We start from the raw sequence: 18093 nt of genomic DNA, 5'->3' as shown, positions 1-18093 counted from the left end.
TTTGCACAATAACATTTGTAATTCTGTACTCACCATTTGTCTGAAATAAAATGTCAAAATCTGATCTCTTAATAGTATTAAAACTTAAAAAAAATGGCTGAGGTGTACCTGGGGTACATGACCACTAAATTATAATCAAAAACTCTCAAAGTTTCTAAGGTGTACTTTTTGCACATCATTTTTCTTCTTTTAGCTTTCAAAATTTCTAACCTGACTTGAGGTAAATCTTCTGAATGTTAATTTTTTTCAAAGTTGCTGAGGTGTAAATTAGCTCGTATTCAAAAACCACTAAAAAGAAAAAAATTCTCAAAGTTCTGAAGGTGTACCTGAGGTACATCTTTTGTTTTTCTATAACTTTCAAAGTGCCTAAGGTGTAACTGTAATCTTGTAAGTGTTGACTTTTCCTGATATGAGGTAAAGACGTATGACAGGGCTGTACTTGCGGTACAGTACACCTCAGATAATATAGATGGGGTGTACACCTCATCCAAACCTAACAATAAGGTGTACATGAGGCAGTCACCCCATATACACATCACCTACACCTCACCACTGAGGTGTACACCTCATCTATACTTCACTCTAAGGTGTACATGAGGCGTTCACCCCATATACACCTCACCTACACCTCACCAAAGAGGTGTACATCTCATCAATGCCTCACACTATGGTGTACATGAGGCGTTCACCCCATATACACATCACCTATACCTCACCTGTGAGGTGTACACCTTATCTATACCTCACACTAAGATGTGCATGAGGCGTTCACCCCATATACACTTCAAAGAGGTGTACACCTCATGTCTGTAAGGGACGCCTCATTTTGTGTGAAGTACATGTACATACATGTAAGCACATGTAAAATACTTCAGTTGTTCTTATTTCCCAGGTTCAAAATACAATCAGATCCTGTTCAGTCATCACTGTGTGGAGATTATGTGACTGCACTAAACCTGGAAGCACTAAAGTTCAAATAGTTTTCACGAGAGAAATCATTTCCACATGTACGTGTAATACAGACACACACACACACACGGATGGAAGTTGCAAATCAAGATGCACCGCACTGCATTAACAAAGGAGTGTGTAAAAACAGAGCAGATAATTAAGCTTAGAAAAGTTAATATTTGTAACTTTGTCTTTACGCATTTACCTGTTCCACCTTCACTCTTCTGCTTCAGACTTGTCTTACTGCTCTGTTTTGACTGAAACAAAGCACACGAAGGGTTAACATGGTTAAGAGATGGTATAACTATATTGATTATAAAGCAGTGGTAAATAGGGGCAAAAGGCAGAATTTTATCACTGTCTTACAATGAAAGCTATTGCCAGTTCCTTTCCAAAAAAACAAATATTCTGTCTGCTTTCTTACACAATTTGTCTGAGATTTGTGGCAAAACTACACTCAATAGCATAAATGAAAATGACACACTTTCTGTTACCTGTAGCCAGGCCATTAATTGTAGTCAAGCAAAACTCCAATGGTGTCTAAAGAGAAGTGCAGCATAGTCTAATGCAGGGTTCACGCACAACAAATGAATACTTGATACATTCAATGGCTTTAGAAACCTTTCAGAAATAACTCCATGACTTTTTCAGGACTTTCATTTGGATTTATTTATTTATTTATTTATTTAAATGATGTTTTACATCATACTCAAGAATATTTCACTTATATGGCAGTGGCCAGAATCATGGTGGGAGGGAAAACACACTGCCATCCGCAGGTTGCTGGAAGACCTTCCCACGAGAGGAAGCCAGCACGAGCTGAACTAAAAACGACCACATTGGTGAGAGGCTCCTAGGTCATTAAGCTGTGCTAGTGTGCTAACCAACTGAGAAACTGTCAGGTGTCCCTTTTATTTGGAACCATGGTATTATAGTTCTTTTTCTCAGACACACTAGCGTTTCTTTCATATCATATTAAATTCCAACCAAAGTTGTTCTAGGAAAGAGAGTAGGAGATGTATTTCACCTGAGGTGTGGTAAGTAAAATGCATTTTCAGAAGCACACAAAGGCCTTAAAATGATACTTTTGATGACAAAAAATAAGTCAAACTTTACCAAAAAAACAAAAAAAGAAAACACCTATTATGTAGCTTGACTATAAGATTGATGTATCAATCAGAATCAAGCTAAATATGTCACTTGAAAATGCAAATATGAAATTCAGCATTTAACATTGCTTCAACAGAACCATAACAGATATTTATTAATATACCTCTCTTCCTCCACTCTTCTTACTGGAAGTGCTTGTCTGAGATCTGCTTCTCTGAGGCTCTCTCCCGGTTGTTTTAGCCTCCTGTTTCATACAACAATAAACGATCTTACAATCCACTTTTAGTTAGTACCTGAAACTCTGATGACCAACTATCACTGTATTAATTAAGTCAGACACCCAGATCAGGCATTCCTGTAAATTAATGACATTCAGTTGCTCACAGGTGTAAATTGTGGTTTATGCCATGAATAATTTAAGGAGGAATGAAAACATAATCAATGAGGACATGGGTCTGGCAACAACCTGCGGATAATCATTGGTGTTCAACTGGCCCTGCCAACTTTCCTCCCACCATATTACCGGTTGTATAAGTGAAATATTTTTGAGTACGGTGTAAAACACCAATAAAATTAAATAACAACTTCAAATACATGTACCACAATGTATACTGACAAATCACCGCAACACAAATTTGACATTACAATTCACAAACCATAACATTTAACACCCGATTTTGAATTATTGACACTTACAATCAAGGTATAACTTTCTCACCTTTTCCAGTTAAATTAAGCCTCCACAATATCAATCTAAATAGCATTCTACCAAATTACTAAAATAAAACTAGAGTCCTCACAACTACACAACTATATTCACATCCATTGCAACAACAACAACAAAACACGAAATGCACATACTCTAAAATAGATAATAAATTTCTACAAAAGGGCTTTCACTTGAACTCAATGAAATCTGTCCCAATCCAGTGATGTACATTTTTCCCCTAGAATCCTCTCTTGCTAGCTCAGTAACAGGTACACAGGATACATGTCGCTGACGAGGAGCAGGGGCTCCTTCGCAAAACTTTGTCAGTCATAGACTTCTCGTTACAGACGTTGTCTGGGTTATAAGTGCCATAAGGCGATGTCATTTACGAGAAAGCGTATGAAAAACAGATTTACGAAGTTTTGTGAAAGTGGCCCCAATGCTTTTTCTACCAAGAACTTCTGTTTACGCCAATCAGTTCCCCTACCACCATTACACAAGTGTAAAAGTCTTCAGTATGGTGTAGAGTTAAACCTTAATCATGTACTAAATTTTGTCAACTATAACATTAAAATGGCTACCATTAATCTTTTCACATGCATGTATATGTTGTAGACCAAGTTACACTAGCTTTTACAAACATAAAAGCTTGGAAATAATTTTTAAGTTGCTGCGGCACTTAAACGGCCTAAATGACACGGTTTCCAGCCATTGACATTACTTAAAAAAAAAAACAGTTAGATTGTTGCTTTCATGGAATTTTTGTCCTAGTGTAACAATCAGATGGCCACTGTCAATATACCATTTGATATAGGACATTGTCTAATTTGCAGGATTGACTGAAAGAGTAACTGATCACTTTGTCTCATTTCACAGATTAATTACATCATGAAACAGTCATACACTGAAAGCTAAAATCTTGCGACACCTCTAAAGTTACGATAGGAGAATTTACATTATCTGTTTTGTACTAATTACAGGACCATAATACCTTTTTAAGGGTCTTTCGTCTCATTATCGGATATGAAACTTAACACGTCCCAGATCACGAAATTGTTGCTGTCTTTCAGAAATTATTTCACTAAATGTCAGCGGAGCCACGCTTGTTCAGGAAAATGTCAATTCCTCTGCCATGTCAGGATAAACCCACAAAAAAGAATCCCTCTTGCTCTCACTTTTACAAGATATCCCAGGTTTACTCTCAGTCAAGGAACTGAGAAAAGGCAATGCATCAAATGGTGAAAGTCAAGTGGTCAAGTATCGAGCGCAAAACACAAATCAATTTCAACAGCTCTCATAATGTCCTCATCACGTTTTCCTTTGGTGCCTTTGTTGCCAAGGTAACTTGTCGTGAGGAGCGTGCCAGATCTATTGGCTTACTTTTGAGCTGTATGGCACACATATGTTAATTTATTGAAGTGACCAGGCAGGAGAAAAGAAACACTGCCTGATCAATAATCTTGAGTATCAATAAATCCTCGCTAATTAGAGAACTGGGAGGAAGTGACCCTTTAAAAAGCAGTGGTGATGTATGGGAACAAAGAATCATGCATGTGTTCCAATGATTTCTCCAGTGGTCTATAATCATTCTCAAACCATGATTTATAATATACAAAGCTTAACTACTAATTCTTCAACCTTTTCGCATATGAAAGAGCAACTTTCAGTGCAATTTATGCACATTTTAAATTTCATTTTAGAGACAAAACTACATTGGTTGGATTGGCCTGTTTTATGACTTCACAGAAAGTATAATTTTATACAGTTAACACAGAAAAATGCCTTCAGAATATGCTTAAATAACACCTTTCGAACATGCCAAAAAGTTGAAGAATTACTGTACAGCATATACAGTACAACCAGGCTTAAGCTTCTCAACAGCATGCCGTAAGTTGACACCTACATGTAGCCTGCTACTTGCATGCCATTAGCACACCACTAGCTCATCACTTGCACACTCATAGCAGGGGATCTTCTAGCATTAAACTTTCATCCACTGGTGAAGCTATGGACACATAAGTTAGACCTAGCTGAGTTGAGTGCTAATGGACCTAGGCACATGGGACCAACAAACCAATATATATATATATATATATATATATATATATTATATATATATATATATATATATATACCCTAATTCTTCAACCTCTTTAACCACCACTGTGTGCAATATTTTAAAACATCTGAGAGAACCATGGGGTGAAGAGAAATAATTTGTACAGTTTTATAAAGCTTGCATCTTTAGTGACACCAACAAATAATATTTGCTGTCATTTTCATCATAATTATGCCTTAAGTGCCACCAAAAACAGTGATTTAAAGGTCAAACTGATTGAAGACTTACTGTAATCAAGTGGAAATTCATGAAATTCCATGCATTTTACATTGTTTTATGTGGGTCTGTGTAACCTGTACTCGAAACGTTCCATGAACAGGAGCATACAGTTTCATTGGAAAACGTAGAAAATAACATATAGAAAACTTAAGAACTGAACTGAATCTGGGGCTTGAAATGACGTACACGTGAACTAAAACTAATCAGTGCGGCAGCAACCTGTGGATGGTCGTGGGTTTCCCCCGAGCTCCACCGAGTTTCCATGCACTATGACGCTGACCGGCATCGTATAAGTGAAATATTCTTGAGTACGGCGTAAAACACCAATCAAACAAATAAATAAATAACACTAATCATGAGGCTGCTATCTGTTTTAATGATATGGTTTTTGAACATAAGGATCAATTATTAAATTATTAAAAGTACATAACTTCAACTGCTACACAATCAAAGCAATGGCAAGCTACTTGCTTACTACCTGGTTGTTTGGAGAGAGCCTTTAACCTGCTTTAATTGTTCTGTTTACAATTGTGACCCACCAACACCAAAAAACTGACTTGCATACCTACCCTGCTTTTGGATCGAGATTTTGATCTCTTTGAACGAGAGCGTCTCTTTTTCTTTTCAAGCAGCATGTGATTAAATAGTTGAACATTGTAGACAATTATATATATATATATCTATAAACAACAAAGACTACCAGGACTCAACTAACTAAGGTGTGGTCATCACTGGCCATATCATTTAACTTATGATTGGCCATAAGCTATTTAAGTCCAAACCAACATTAACTCTTAAACAAGCAATATGTAGATGTAAGTAAACGCATCATTTAATAACATTATTATTTACATCAACAAGAAAGCTAAATATCAACAAGAAAAACAAACTTTAATATTAGATGCAATTTTGAATGCTTCCCAACGTCAGCAAAGAAAATTAACCTCAGCATGAAAACAGTGTATATTGACAGTGCATGTAATTTATGATTGTGCATCATTTTTGTTTGCTTGCAAACTAGGAACTATGAAAATTATCAGTCTAAGCCTAAACATTCGAGCAAACTTTAATATTAAATGTATTTTTGAAGGCTTTTGACCTCAGTGAAGAACTTAACCTCAGTATGAAAATGAAGGTTTACAGTAATTTATGATTGTGCATAATTTTTGTTTGCTTGCAAGGTAGGAACTATCAAAATTATCAATGTCTAAGCCTTTTGCCTTAATCTGACTTCAAGGATGCTTGGCCATCCCACTGATCACTGGAGGGGCTCCCCAAACCCCCCTCCCTCTATACAAATGCCTCATTGTACACATCTATAAAATGTAATTCAGACAACGGAGAAAGCTGAGATTGCTTACATCCTTAGAGCTTGTGGCAGAGATCTTGCTGCTTACAGACTGGTCATCTGGCACCTCTGGGATGGCATTTGCCTGGTCGTCTGGCTCTGGAGCCACAGACTGGTCATCAAGGCCTGTGGCTGAGGGGTCGCCGGTTTCCTTCACAGTGTCAACGGCTGGACCTGAGAGGGATGACTCACTGCCCTGTATCAAAATCATGTCAAATGGTAATTAATGTATCTGTTCGAAGTATTCACCTGAAAAAGTGCATTTTTACCAGCAAATGAAGGTCACAAAATCTTATTTTTAGAGTTTAAACTTACATTTTCCCCAGCATCACATCATTTTTATCACCTTGAAACATAAAAACAATGCATGCCTGGACTCAAACAAACTAGCTCAAACAAACCTGTATCTATCAAAAGTAAGGTATTTATGTATTTATCTGATTGGTGTTTTACGCCGTACTCAAGCTGTTCTGGTCAGCTGCTCAGTATAACAGACAAGTAAAGTTTTGCTAAGGGTGACACTTTATAAATAGAAAATACAAAATCAGTAGTCTGTACCTTTCCAAGCAGAAGCAAAGTTAAATGTTTACATCCAAGGAGAGCCAATTCCAATAACATTGTTGCTTTATATGTTTTGTTCTTTCAATATGCCAAACAAGCTCTTAATTATTTCTACAGCTTTGTCTATTATATAAAGGATACGAAACAGGATATCACCGATTTAACATTTCAATGGGGGAACGTTTTCCATGCTATTTGTTCATATCACAGGGGTGCTAAAATCAAGTCTCCAGAATTTTCTGCATTTCTTTATTAAAATCTCGGGGGAGTTTCAAAATTTCAATGTATTTATTCATCCCCTGCCCGTGTGATTTTTTCTTTTAAAAATATTCAGAGAGTTCATTACTCCAACTAGCATTGGAATTTATTTTTTCGCAAAGGACATTGTGATACTGAGAACACGCATCTCATGTCAAAACAAAGTACACCTATGTGTAGTTTGCTTGACGATATACTCAATTAAGGTTACTATTTGCACAGGTTTTTAAAATCAAACAAAGCAGTTACAGTCAAAAATTACAATATTAACTGGTAAATATCACACAAACTTCAAAACCCTACTTAGACAAAAATGAACAAGAATTCAGACAATGTTAGTCTTCAGATCATGAAAGTAGTCTGACATGCAACCTTTTGTCTTGGTCAATGCCTTTTCTTGGAAGTTTTGAAGAGTCTAAGTACAAATGGGTTCAATCGTAAGATTGACATGCATGATTCACACTGATATATGTCTATTCTGGTCTTAAGCCACTCCTCCAGAACACGGCATACGCCCCTTGTTCGCGCTTGGCAAGGCCATATGTGAAACTGATAAATATACATGTACCTGCCAATAACTGAATTCCACTGCAGCTTTCAGTTGTATTCACCACTTTTGAACCAGTGGATATTGGGCCTGGAGAGCCTTACATAATGTTGAAAGCAAATATCCGTGTAAGTTTGTTTATTTATTTCAATGGAACCCTAATCCCTAACGTAAGTATGAATTAACTGTGCGCAGAAAACATGCAGCTGTGTGAGTTAACATGTCATCTTTCAACAACTGAAATTCAGCAAACTGTTAAAAGTAATACATCAAATGAAGCCTTTAATTGAATTAGTGCTGAATTATAAAAAAGCATTAAAATACAGAAAGAACCACAATGTCATAGCTTAAAAGTTTGTATTTATGTTAGTGTACCAGAACCACCATGCTTTTATCATGTTTATTGGTAACAACACAAATTAAGGACCAACAAGCAAAACTCTGGTTGTCTTGGCAACCTACACGGGCCGGAGATTCAATATTTTCCAGTTTTTCTTTATACTCTGCAACCTCTTCCTGGAAAAAAGGCAAGACAACATAATAATGTTTTTCAAATATTCAAAACACTTTGAAAACTGCCAAACCTTTAGAAATGAAAGGAGAAAGTAGACCTAGAATACAAAGTTGAAACATTGCAGTGTGAGTTCACGTAGATTATATGAAACTCTGCACGGACATTTACACTGAGTCCCTAATTTAGCCTGGTGTATACCAACCATCAGACAACCATGGTAGACATGCAGCAGTAACCATGGTAACTTGGGGTTTTGGCCATTTAAAGCAGCTTGGAGCAACATTTCCATGGTAACTGAGGTTTTGGCCACTAAAAGCAGCTTGGAGCAACACTGGAATTATAAAGGAACTTGGAAGTTCTGCCTGTCAGACAAGCAGTAACCATGGTAACTGGGGATTTGGCCACTTAAAGCAGCTTGGAGCAACACTGGATTTATAAAGGAACTTGGAAGTTCTGCCCGGCTTGTGATTCAAGTTTGAAGTTGAATATGTCCTACTTTTCCGCGACCAGAAGCATCCAGCTGTTGCATCAAGTTGCACTCAGTTGGGCACAGCTTGCATGGGATTGGAGAAGCTGTGAGTCATTGCCAACGTACGTTAAAAACAAACTATATCTGGTCAGACACAGCCAGTCACGATTGTCAAGTCTTTGTCAAGTTCGACTCAGATGCTTACAGGACTGCAAGTTGACTTGCGCCCGACTTAACAAGTGTTTGTGAAATCAAAGCATCAAGGATTTATTGCATTGACCCTGCTTGCATAATAGCATGTTCTGAGTCTGCGATAAGTCCCTTAAGTTTCTCTGCGAATTGCCATTAGGGACTTTAATTCACTATTATCAAGCTGTCTATGCAAATTCCACATTAAAGCCTCCAGAAGAGGTATAATGGTGAAAACGAAAGCCTAATCAGTCAACTTTCAGAGTCTACGTCTTTCTATCATCTCCTCAGTTGTAAAGCCTGGGGCACAAATGGTCATTATTATTTTGATTATAAAACAAAATATGATGAAAAGAAAAATATATCTGAGAGAAATTTGTTTTTGATCGTACAAAATACACACTTAATATCAAAAGCTTGCATTAAATATGAGAAAAGGTGTACTTCTCAAGTACCCACAATATAAAATTTAGTTATTTATTTATTTGATTGGTCTTTTACGCCGTACTCAAGAAAATTTCACGTATAAGACAGTGGCCAGCATTATGGTGGGAGGAAACCAGACAGAGCACGGAGGAAACTCACGATCATCTGCAGGTTGCTGACAGACCTTCCCCCATATGGCTGGAAAGGAAGACAGCACGTATAAAAATTAAGATTAATTATTATGTTCGCGGCTGCAAATTCAGCGATTTAAAAATTCCTTTACGTGTTATTATCTTTATATACTATCATGTCAATTATGGGACCACCATTGTTATCTTGCAATTACAATACTCCTTCATCCAGATTTCTGTGGAGCTTTTGAAAGTGACATCAAATGTGTAATATACAGGAACAACTACAAGTCAGGTGACTCTAAGGTTCATACCACTGGCCACCATTTTGCAAAGCTCATTTTAATGAGCTTAAAATACAATTAAAACAGTATCACATGCAGATTAATTTATATAAAGAAAAAATAAAACAGTGAGAACAAATCCATGCAAGAAATTCAACCAAACTAAACTTCAATACAGTATAGTCATAGTAGCCTGTGGCATGATCTGAACAACCAAACTTAACTTCAATACAGTATAGCCAAAGTAGCCTACGGCATGATCTGAACAACCAACCAAACTTAACTTCAATACAGTATAGACATAGTAGCCTATGGCATGATCTTAGCAAGCAAACTCATTGGTCAATTAAGGACCTATATTAGTTGTAGTGAGCAAAGATGTTTTACAGTCTGAATTAGGTTGGGACCAGCAGAGATTTAGCCATAGTGTCTAACATTAACTGGGAACTGACCAGTATGCTATTACAAATTTATGTTTGCCAGGAGATAAGACAACAAGAAATGATAGGCATCGTTCTGTTATAAAACCACTGTGGTACTTAATGAACTCAAACATGTTGTAAACTGCATATTCAAATGGACACTTCTTGAAAAAAGGAGAGAAAAAAAAAAACATTTATTTATTAAAATCATACATTTATGTAAATAAAATCCCAAGATTCAATTATCAAAACACTGGAGAGTGTACAAAACAACAAAAAATGTGAATAATAAGGGAAACAGTGGAATCCATAGTGATATGTGTACTTTTAATACAATACAAAATAACATGCGTCGATTAGAAGAAACAAATCCATGCAAGGAAACCGAACCAATGACTAACTGTCAAAGGGACCTACATGTACATGTGTACTGGTGTCTTGAACAAGTTTCTCTTTACAGTTTTTCAATTCTTTCTGCAAAAATATAAAATGAACACACAACCGATCACAGACTGGTATTCAGCTGCAAATTTAAAAGCGGATTGAAGTAAAACACAATTACTTGTGTAAAACACAGTTTTACACAATGCTCAAGGGTTAATCACTTTATATAATATATGATGGTTGTCAGTTTAACTGGTGGAGGAAACCAGAGAGCTAAGGGTAAACCACCGACCGCTGGCAAATTACTGAAGAACCATTCCTGTAATATGACGCACGGTTATGCACACCAATTTAGTGCGAGACCAGGGGTCGTATTTATCAAGGAGCTTAAGACTTAAGTCATAAAAGTTTTTAATTCTTTTAAAAACATAAATTCAGACCAGCAAAAGACTCAAACTGCTGGTAGTATATTGTTTTGCAGTAATGAATCTGTGTACAAAGAGTGAAGCATTTTATTTGTAGTTGTGTTTGAATTTTTGACTTAGTCTTAAGACTGTTGATAAATATGGGCCCTGGTCTTCAACGAACGACTTCATTTCACAAGCAGACATATAATTAGCATCGTCAACCCATCTTATTGTCACCTAGACCCCAAGAGCAGGGAAACCTGGGATGTATTTCTCAAAGTGGTTAAAATATTGCACGCTAGCAAGTGCCAAGATGGCATATGTATGCCGTCAGTATGTGGTGCCACCGTGGTTATATATGCCGTCGTTACATAATGACACCTTTGTGGTGTTATGGTGATTATACACGGCATCATTACATTATGACACCTTTGTGGTGTTATGGTGATTATACACGCCATCATTACATGATGACCCCTTTGTGGTGCTATGGTGAACAAATCTGGGTTTCAAGTAAACCTGGTGATTTGGTGAATTTTTAAATCCCAAAATATTAAAAATAATTTTGCTCAAAAAAAAAATAAATAAAAAAATAAAGAAGCTTTCAAAATGATGTAACTCACTGAAAGCATATCTGTCCCTCTTCGGAGAAATCTGTATTTTTTTGGATTGGAGTTTTACATCGTATACTTAAAAGTATTTCACATTACACAATGGCATGCAGCCTGCAATTAGCGTGGGGGAAGCCCATGGCCAACGGAAGCTGACAGCGTTTAGGTTTTACCTTAAATTTCTGTAAACAACACTAACTAATATGAAATTTACATTTCCATCCTGGCACAAGATCTTCAGTTTAATTAGACTATATACCAGTATTTAAACATCCAGAATTATCAAGCTGGATTAACATTTCAGTCTGGTAGAATGACACATAAATATAGCTTTCAAACACTTATCAAAATAAATAAATAAATAAATTTTAGTGCTATACCTCTAAATCACCTATAAATACATGGACTATCTGCCAACTTATCAGACTGCTGTAGGGCGTGTATTAAGATGGTGAAAAAGCAAAGGACATTTCAAGGCATTCACCAGTTTTCAATTTACATCTAACTTTCCACTAGTTTACATCAAGTGATCACCATTCTGTTATACAGATTGACTGTTAGAACATTTGCTGATAAAAAATAAACAAAAAAAGTATCAATGTATCAAGTTATAAATGTCAGCAATCTGTACTGTATAGTACATGCATGAAGTGTACTCTAATTCCCCAACCTATTTGCATATGAAAGAGCAGCTTTTAGTGCAATTTATGCACATTTTTAATGTAATTTTGGAGACAAAACTGCATTGGTTGGATTGGCCAATTTCAGGATTTTAATAATTTATAATTTCATCAGTCAACACAGAATGATGCCTTCAGAATATGCCTGAATAAACACTTGGTAAACATGTGAAAAGGTTAAAGAATTACAGTGCCTGTGTAATACATGCATGCATGAATACAACAATGTACAGTGTACATATAGCACAACTATATACAGAACCCTAACTCCTCAACTGTTTCGCATATGAAAGTGCAACTTTCAGTGCAGTTTATGCACTTTTTTCATTCGATTTTGGAGACATATTTACATTTGTTCAGTTGGCCAATATCAGGGCTTCATAAAAAGTATAATTTTATGAGTCAACACAGAATAATGCCTTCAGCATATGCTTAATAAACGCCTTGTTAACATGAGAATAGGTTGAAGAATTACAGTACATAGTTTAAAGTCGGCACACAATATTTACGTCTCCTGAAAGCCTCACCTTTGCTGTGCCTGACTGCTGAGCGTTGTTGTGGTTGTACACATGAGCTGTGTTATCAATCGCCAGTCTTAAATCCACGCACTGGACGGCCTCCATTGACAGCATTATGACTCGATGTCTTTTTGATAAACAGCTTTAGCAGTGTACAGGTCTCATATACAACAATTATGTCACCTCAGCAGGCCTAAATATAGCTGTGCCGCTTAACTGTGTACTAGCTTTCAAGACACCAGTTCATCACCATATGTTACTTCATAAGGCAGCACTTCATGACACCTTCGTAACTGCCATGTCTTTGAGTTATTAGAGATATGCAGCAGCAGGTAATCCTTACTCCCTCAATCTCATCATGTTGGCACACATTGAGGTTTACTATCACTTCTCTCATTGATATCAGCCCATCACCTGGTAATTCACCAAAATCTTTGTATCCTATATAGGGTCCTCAACTTTGTCCTCCATTGAACAGATTCACAAGGTGCATGGAAAATGTTTGGATGAGATGGATGTGGCATGTTTAGATGAGATGGAGAGTTGGATGTGGCATGTTTGGAAGAGATGGATGTGGCATGTTTGGATGAGATGGATGTGGCATGTTTAGATGAGATGGAGAGTTGGATGTGGCATGTTTGGAAGAGATGGATGTGGCATGTTTGGATGAGATGGAGAGTTGGATGTGGCATGTTTGGATGAGATGGATGTGGCATGTTTGGATGAGATGGATGTGGCATGTTTGGATGAGATGGAGAGTTGGATGTGGCATGTTTGGAAGAGATGGATGTGGCATGTTTGGATGAGATGGAGAGTTGGATGTGGCATGTTTGGATGAGATGGATGTGACATGTTTAGATCAGATGGAGAGTTGGATGTGGCATGTTTAGATCAGATGGAGAGTTGGATGTGGCATGTTTGGATGAGATGGAGAGTTGGATGTGGCATGTTTGGATGAGATGGAGAGTTGGATGTGATATGTTTGGATGAGATGGATGTGGCATGTTTGGATGAGATGGAGAGATGGATGTGGCATGTTTGGATGACATGGAAAAACATGAAAGAATTAGAAATATTAGCTTCATACATGAGATGGACGGCACATATGGTGCTTTTTTTTTTTTGAATTTTAGGATGTCATGCCACATACATGTACACGTGCCTGCAATCACTGAAAGATACACATGGACATGTGGTAAACTATTTGTACCTGGAAATATTTGCATATATACACTGATACATACCTTATATAATACCTTCCATGTCACTTTCTTTTTACCAATTTTCATTTTCAACCTGCATCTTTCCCCTTCAACATTAAACATTATTGGGACACTCTCAGTGGTACCTAAGCTATCACCCAGTCATATCTTTCTTTCAGATTGTCTTAAGAATTTCTTACACCTACTTCTTACACACCAAGTACATATATGTAAGAAAGGATCAATCGTGATGAACTTGACATCAGACACCACTAACTTCTGAAGCACCCCACGCATGCCTGAATATGCAGTCAGATTTTTTTGATTAGGTGTCAATTCACTAGCATTTGACTCTATGATTAATTCTTTAATTAAAGGAGTTATAATCTCCTATCATCAAGTTCATGTCTTTTTATGTGCTGATATTGTTCATAAAATACTACACTTTTACATCCACTGATCACAAAGTACTCTAGACTTTGAAGTGTTACTTTTCACACCTCTGCCTGTCAATAATAAGACATCAAAGGCCAGGTGTGCAATATATGCATGTTAGCTCCTGCAAACTGTGTAACTACATGTATATAATAGCTGCTTGCGGCATTAATAACACATCATGCGCTTACTATACCTGCATGTTAAAGTACATGTTTAAAAACCAATTCTATATTAAAGGCATGTTCTTCTCACACTTCATTGGACATTTACAGTTACCTGTACCATATAAGCACCTGGATCCAATAAGCGCTGTCAAAGTTTAAACGGGACATCACTATAATGCGTGCACAGAATGGTTAGAATGAATAAAAGATTGGGGCTTAACACCGTACTTACATGTAACAATTTGTCGTTCACATGACGACCAGGTGTCATTAGGTGCGTGTACATATACGGTGTCTTTTGGGGGGCAGAGCAAATCCATGCCACCAAAGTGCTGCTGACGCTAAAGTATTATGCTGAAGACACCAGACATGACACCCCACCCAGTCACCTTATACTGAAACGGGCCATTCAGTCCTATTTCTTTGCTCTAGTCACTCAGTGCTGAGTGGCACGCGAGACAGAAACAAGTATCACTTTTAAGTTTTTGGTATGACCAAACCTGGGTTTTGATCCTTAAAATCCCTCACTGATGAAAAGTTTAACACAAAACAACAGAATCAGCTCTTTCAAACTTTGGGGCCAAATTTCAAGATGTCCCTATCACTCCATAAGTCGTTATTGTCCATTTTTATATAAGGACATATATTCACTCTTTATTCACCTTTATTCATACACTTCAAACAAGTGAAATATTCTTGAGTACAACATAAAATGCCAATCAAATAAATAAATGAAGTTGTGGACAGGAACCACTTGTATTCTCCACTGACTTGAGAATAATACAATCATACCTCAAGCTGGAAGTTCGTGATATTCAAATGTTCACCTTTTAGCTCTATAAACCTTTCATAAATACATACATGCGTATGTACTTTCAATGTATGTGCAGCTAACCTTAAAATTGCAGAAGGTGTCCACACATACATGTGCCTGGCATATAAAATTTAGCCAGCAATTATAAGCTTTCATCAAACTACACTAGATATGGCTGCACAATTAAACTATACACAATTTTACATGATTGCACCCAAATATGGAAACGACATACAAAAAATTCCGCACAAAGCATGCATGTTGTTAATGTACCTGTGTTTTTTGTGTGTTTTTTAAAATTTATTAGTTTACACAAAGATTTCTACGCATTATGCATGTATGTATTTTAACCCACGATTTTCTGAGCCAAGTCGTTCAAAAGTATACTAGCTAATACTGGTTTTAAGGCATATTTTATATTTAAAATTTTAGCCAAACACAACAGTCAAAGCTGTTCTCCAAAGTCAAAGTAAAACAACAGCAGTTTTAGTCAATATTTAATACACTGGTACACCTTTTTTTTGAGGGGGGGGGGGGGGGCTAAGTACAAAATTTATGACACTTAGCTTAAAGTTAAATTTAGTATTAAGTTTTAATCTAGTTTTGAACAAACAGGCCATGTTCCATAACTTACACAACTGTATATTAAATTCTCTCTCATCCTAATGTACTCACTTAATTTCCTCAGACATGTCAGGGCTTACAAATTTAAAATGGTATAAAACGTCAATCATTTTTTTCCATGGGCATCAAAATTACTTTACCCATAGAATTAAGCTCCTCTTGACTTCAAATTGTCCTTTGTGTACAGCTACTCCAATTCCAAGATCCAAATACACCATTTCCATACGACAATAAGATCAAAGACTGAAATCTTCCCAGACATTCTATTGTTATTCTAACAGTGCTGTTTACTCTATCACCGTACCATGTATTATAAACTATTGTCAACACAAAAGAAGGTCCCTTTCATTCTTCCAGGTAAAGGAACGTTCAAAGCCTACAGTCAAGTGTTTAGCTGTACATTAAGTCAAGTAGCTTTCATATGACCTTCACCTTCAGCAATCCATTAATTAATGCTAATAAAATGTTTCCCATGGGTTTATATTACTACACCGTTCTTGACAGTTCAGTCCATCAAATTTCAGGCCACTCAGAAACATATCTGATTTACTTTAATATTTATTTATCACTGAATGGTGTTTCGATTTACTTTAACATTCATTTATTACTGAATGCTGTTTTATGCCATTCATAACAACTCAAAAATTTGTGCCTCACCAAGGGGTCTACTGTTCACAGATATCCAGGTAAATTTCACATTCTAAAACTGGAGACTCGGAATTCTAAAAATATATTGTGCCACTCACCCTCATGTTGTTGAACTTATAAGTCTATTGAGAAGTGCAATATTTTTTTTTCCAAGGTGTACATATAATCTTCATGTACATTCTGCCAGCAGAAACTAAGTGGTTAAAACAAGAAAACATTTCAACTCATGCTATCTTGATACTGTCTCTGTCATGTTTGTGGTAGATGGAAACAATGATATTTTATGCTTGGCCTTAAAAATTTCTATCAGCTAAGAACTTCCTTGTGGCTATTGTTGTTAGGGCTGAGTTGGACATGCCATAATTAAATTCTGTTCACTATCTGTCCACTGGACTGGCATAATACATACAATGCTTGCTTTGAAGACTTTTAAATAAGAGATTGTCCTGAGCACCCAAAGTAGCTGAATATGCAGACACAATATATTCAGCATATAGAGTATTAAAACCAATACCATACCAAAGACACTTACGAAAGTGGTAAAAGCCCTCACACGTCGCTCAATACAGACATGTCTTAAATCAGACTATATATTTGATACTTATAAGAAATTTGAAGATATATCATTGCATGTGATGGTCTGCAACTTAAACCAAAGCATTACAGAACTGCAGCTTGTGAGCTTTAGGAATTTCCAAGAATTTCCAACTTTTTTAAACACTTTAATTTCCATGGAGGGAATCAAAGGGTTCAGCACAGATGGTACACCAGTGTAACCTCCGCTTGGTGTTTCATGGTACGTGTAAATCCTTGTGTGTCACAGTGATTAGGAATTCTACAGGGCTCTCCACCCTTGAAGGAAAATGGTTTTCGAGGAATTTCAAGTACCATTCAGTAAGCACAGACCTCGATGTGGAAATTAATTGGTGCTAATTTGGTACCTGATTTATCTGTCCATTTCACACATAAATAATGCAATACAATATTTAACACCGATAAATCAAACACTTTCAAGGACTTTTCCTTAAAAGTATATATAGTTTTTTCAAAGTTCAAGGACCAGTGTGGACGATGATATTTGGTGAGGAAAGTGTTCGAAGATTTTTAACTGGCTATGTGACCCAGGATTGTCTATTCATTGGATGCAGCAATGTTCACCAGTGACATGACAAAATGTTACACATGCATCCATGTACCAATGGGGATTTCATGGGGATTCCCCCTGTGATGTGAATTTGTTTATTGTGACAAAATGAAACATAAAGGAAACATCAGTAAGAAAGGTAGACAGAGAAGAAGTGACAGGACCTTCAGACCGGTGAGTACAATGTAGAATAATACAGATG

General features: G+C 36.6%; 1 protein-coding gene across 1 annotated transcript in view; it reads right to left on the bottom strand.

Annotated features, from left to right (window-relative positions):
- Positions 1-18093, bottom strand: part of LOC135462520 (neurofilament medium polypeptide-like) — a 46045-nt gene that overhangs the window by 6476 nt on the left and 21476 nt on the right. Inside the window, exons 12-16 of the mRNA XM_064739745.1 lie at positions 10675-10731; positions 8285-8338; positions 6470-6652; positions 2225-2305; positions 1157-1208 (exon numbers count right to left, since the gene is read on the bottom strand). Coding sequence (XP_064595815.1) covers positions 1157-1208; positions 2225-2305; positions 6470-6652; positions 8285-8338; positions 10675-10731 — 427 coding nt within the window. The remainder of the gene's footprint in view (positions 1-1156; positions 1209-2224; positions 2306-6469; positions 6653-8284; positions 8339-10674; positions 10732-18093) is intronic.

Source organism: Liolophura sinensis, chromosome 2, assembly GCF_032854445.1.
Source record: "Liolophura sinensis isolate JHLJ2023 chromosome 2, CUHK_Ljap_v2, whole genome shotgun sequence".
Taxonomy (NCBI): domain Eukaryota; kingdom Metazoa; phylum Mollusca; class Polyplacophora; order Chitonida; family Chitonidae; genus Liolophura; species Liolophura sinensis.
This window is presented reverse-complemented; position numbering and strand designations above follow the sequence as displayed.